At 38.0% G+C, this 4,049-nt stretch overlaps 1 protein-coding gene across 1 annotated transcript in view; it reads left to right on the top strand.

Moving 5' to 3' along the window:
• LOC107684548 (serine/threonine-protein phosphatase 6 regulatory ankyrin repeat subunit A-like) overlaps positions 1-4,049 on the top strand; it is a 28,296-nt gene that overhangs the window by 3,831 nt on the left and 20,416 nt on the right. The window contains exons 2-4 of the mRNA XM_016480832.1: positions 3,142-3,225; positions 3,335-3,413; positions 3,542-3,612. Of these exons, the coding sequence (XP_016336318.1) occupies positions 3,142-3,225; positions 3,335-3,413; positions 3,542-3,612 (234 nt within the window). The remainder of the gene's footprint in view (positions 1-3,141; positions 3,226-3,334; positions 3,414-3,541; positions 3,613-4,049) is intronic.

Raw genomic sequence — 4,049 nt, 5'->3', positions numbered from 1 at the left:
TCTTGCATGTTATATGCCTGATAAAGCAGCGTTTGTGAGCTCAGCGCTGCTTTGTGTACAGCCGTTACTGGGGAAAACTGTTTCTCCCGCTTTAAAGCAAAAGTCCATCATCAGTAAGTCTGTCTGATTTACGCAGCAAACTTATTTTGCTTTTCGTATATCCACAGGTGCTGCGGATATCCGCGGATAATGTTTTAATAAATAAATATTAAAACATAATCCGGATAATGTTGCAAATATTAACTACATTTTTTTTTTCATGAGCCAGACGATTTCGTGTGTGTGTGTTCATTCGCCTGAAGTTGCAAATATGGCCAAAGAAGATATTTTGTTTTATAAATAAATGTTCATTTAAAAGCAGCCCACGATCAGCGTATTATGTTAACGTTATCCCTTACGGCTCCGATGAGGTTTTATTCCGTCCGTCACGCTGTGACACCTCACAAAAGACTATTTTTAGCCAAGCAGCGCGGAGAGCCGCTTCAGAAACGTGCCGCCGCTGGCTGATAAACACAAGCACTGACTAGAGCGGCCTTCCTGTGGAGCCGTAACGCGACGCAGATGTGTGCAGTGAGGCGCAGATCAGCTCTAACGTCACTGAATCTGCTGTTAAAAATGAATCATCATATCATCATGCAAAACATACATGACAAATAGCAAATTTTTCATTGTTTCTCGAAACGTCATAGCATTTCCACACCGGTGATGACATGGCTGTGGCACCAAACGTCGTTGACATCATCAGATTGCGATCGGTTTGTGAGATCGATCGGAGCATCCCTAGTTCTCTCACTTAAACAACTCTCAAAATAAAGTGCTCTGTGACTGGAAAGAGGTAGAAATGAGTTGCCGTATATAACAAAACAGATGTCATTTCCACTATGTTTATAAATGGTAATTTTTCCCCCCTAACCTCATTAAATGTCATCTTTCACAGCAAATTCTTAAATTGCTTCAATTAATTCAGTTAGAATAAAAAGAAACTGTAGAGTTGTTATCATTTAAATGAAATCGGTATCAACAAACTCCATCTTTCCACTGCAGAGGAAACACAGACCACAGACTGTTTTATGAAGCTGAGGTGCCATAAATGCATTTACACTGCAAAATTGCAAATGCATAAATCATTTTATAAGATTGTTTTAAATTATTTTTTGTACATACTAATAAGAAATGTTGGGAAAAATGCAACGATACTTTTAAATATGAAACCAAACCACCAGTAAGTGGCGGCAAATGACTTGTTTTGACTAATGAGTGAGTCATTTATTCATTCTTTCAACCGATTCATTCAAACGGCTGATTCATTCAGAAACGAGGCAAGTGACTGTCTTTATGAATGGGCTACTGATTGAATCATTGACTCACTCCAGTGTTTCCCCTGCCATTATATTAGGGGGGCGGCCCTAACTTGAAGGTCAAGTTCATTTAACTACGTTTTATTTTCTCCATAGCGCCAGATCACAACAGAAGTCATTTAAAGTTACCTTTTCTATTTTTATGCTTTCAAATAATTAGATGTTAAAACAGAATTTGGTAACAATAAAACATAAGGTTGGAAAAAATAAAACATTTCATAGGGCCCTAAACATGTAATTTTTGTTAAACTTTTGATAAATTGATGTTAAATTGTTTAGGTTTCATCATTTTAATTAATTAGACATGTTTTTTGAATAATAAAATTTAATGTAACCATTAAAAAGGAGTCCAGAAAATTTAAACGGAAAAAAACAATAGGACCTAGGGGAAACACTGCACTCGATTTGTCATAAACGTGGATTCATTCAGTAACAAATTATTATTTTTCTTGTTTTTAACAATATTTTGAGAGATTTATTTATTATAGTGGGAAAGTTGGAATCCAAATTGTGAAATTCTATGACGAAATAGTGATTAAAGAAACAAAGTTCAACGTTATTATAATCTCTCCTTTAAAACACAATATTTTGTTTACTTGAATGAAAGCAAGTCATTGTAACCATGCGTTCACACCGCCGCTTGCGAGAGCGTCAAAATCGCTCTGGCTGCCCTGCCAACAACGCTGTAGAAAGATTCGTGGACGCTCTGACATAGATCGAATGTTTGGTACTGTAAACTTTATTTAAAGGGTTAGCAAAGAAAATGAGCTTGTTGATCATGTGCAGACTTGACCACAAGTAGGGTAAAAGTTAACCTCATTAAATATTTTAAATGTGAAAGTAAGAAATTGATTGATGGAAATAACTTATAGTTACATGTTTGCTAATGAAATAAACCAATTAAAAGCCATTTGTGTTCATGGTTAAGTGCTAGTCTAATTTAAGCATGCAGTTAATAGGAGACATTTACTAGCCTTGGTCTTTAATTAACGTTAACATTAATTTGTGTGCAGCCTACTTTACAAACTGTCCTGGTTGAAGTGTAGCCTTAATGCAATTGGTCAAATCAGTGTTGTTTTGAGCAAATTAATTGCATTTCCGCTGAAAAGCAAGCATTCTAGCACGAAAACGTTGCCTATAAATAGTGTTGCTTGCTTGGGAACTAATGTGGTCGGAACCAAAGTTTACATGACTGCGTTCTCTGGAATCCTCTCAAGCGGAGGACTTCTACATTCCGATTGGTTGCCGCCCAACCGCGTCATAGCTCATTACCATAAAGTTGACCTGACTTCAACTCTCTTCGACGCCCACACCATCCAAGACGCACTGCTGCTCGCCAGAGCTTGCCACCGGCTCACATTGAAAATGAATGACTTCCGGCCACTTTGACGCTCTCACCGGTGGCGGTGTGACCACACGGTTAGGGAAAGAAAATTGATGAGTGATTAAAGAGTCAAGTGTCAATTTGCACTGCAGCTCAAAAAGACAAAGCAAGAAGGCAGAGGCTAGTTTTATTTCGAATCACTCTGGCCGTTGAGGATGCACTTACATAAGCAATACACAGGCAGTCTCATGACAACACTACCTCAAGGTGTTGCTTCGGTTTGCTGTCGGGAGTCTTCGGGAAAGAGATTCAACCATGTTTTACCCAGTTATGGCAAACATGATATCAGACTGCATTTAAGTTCACATCTCAGGACACTGATAAAATGTCACAATTCAGATTTGGCCATGTTTCTCATTGTCAATTTTGTGATTTGATATGCGTGTCTCTTTCTTTCAGCCTGCCCTGCTAAAAGCTATTTTCAATGTTGATCCAGATGAAGTGCGCTCTCTCATTTTCCAGAAAGAGGACGTGAATGTACAAGTAAGATTAAAAAAAACTGTTTTTAATTTCACGGCTGGGTTTTTAATTGATCCACCTTATATTTTGAATTGGTTCTGTTAATAATAAATTAACTCTTTATTTCTTTCAGGACAATGAAAAAAGGACACCGCTGCATGCAGCTGCTTACCTAGGAGATGCTGAAATTATAGAGCTCTTAATTTTATCGGGTAAATAATCATCATAATGAAACTAATTTTCTAAAGCTTCTCATATCTCCTCCCTTTGATTCCAGGTGTCTTCAGATGTGGCTTTGATGTATTGTTATACTGTTATTCATGTTTTGCTTGTGATGTAGGGGCGAGGGTGAATGCCAAAGACAATAAATGGCTGACTCCTCTGCACCGCGCAGTGGCATCCTGCAGCGAGGTATAACCACAGAGACACACACTTGAATTCTGTAGGTTTTAGGGCTGGGCAATATGACGATATTATCATATATCGACGATGTCTCGTAAGTATCACAATGTCGATGTCAACAGTCAGGTAACAGACGAAAACTCACGCACAAAAGCCGCCTCTTATATACGCAAACACTGGACTGAGCTCTCTGTCGCATTCTTACATATTCGAATGGACAAATACACACAGAATTATATCAAAATATACCATGAATACAATCGGTTATGTCTTAAGTGAACGTAAAGAGCTGAGAAAGAAAACAACGGTGTATTGGATCCGTGCATCGACAGCAGCCGCTGCCGCCAGTCATTAATTTTAATTTAAAGAACGAAAGAAAAGAAAATCCCTCACTGATCTTGACTGAATCACTTTTGTAACCTCAGTTTATATTTTATTTGCCTGTT

The sequence above is a fragment of the Sinocyclocheilus anshuiensis genome, unplaced genomic scaffold (assembly GCF_001515605.1).
Source record: "Sinocyclocheilus anshuiensis isolate Anshui unplaced genomic scaffold, SAMN03320099.WGS_v1.1 scaffold225, whole genome shotgun sequence".
Classification (NCBI taxonomy): Eukaryota; Metazoa; Chordata; class Actinopteri; order Cypriniformes; family Cyprinidae; genus Sinocyclocheilus; species Sinocyclocheilus anshuiensis.
The sequence above is the reverse complement of the archived record's forward strand: the minus strand, read 5'-3'. Positions and strand labels throughout refer to the sequence as shown.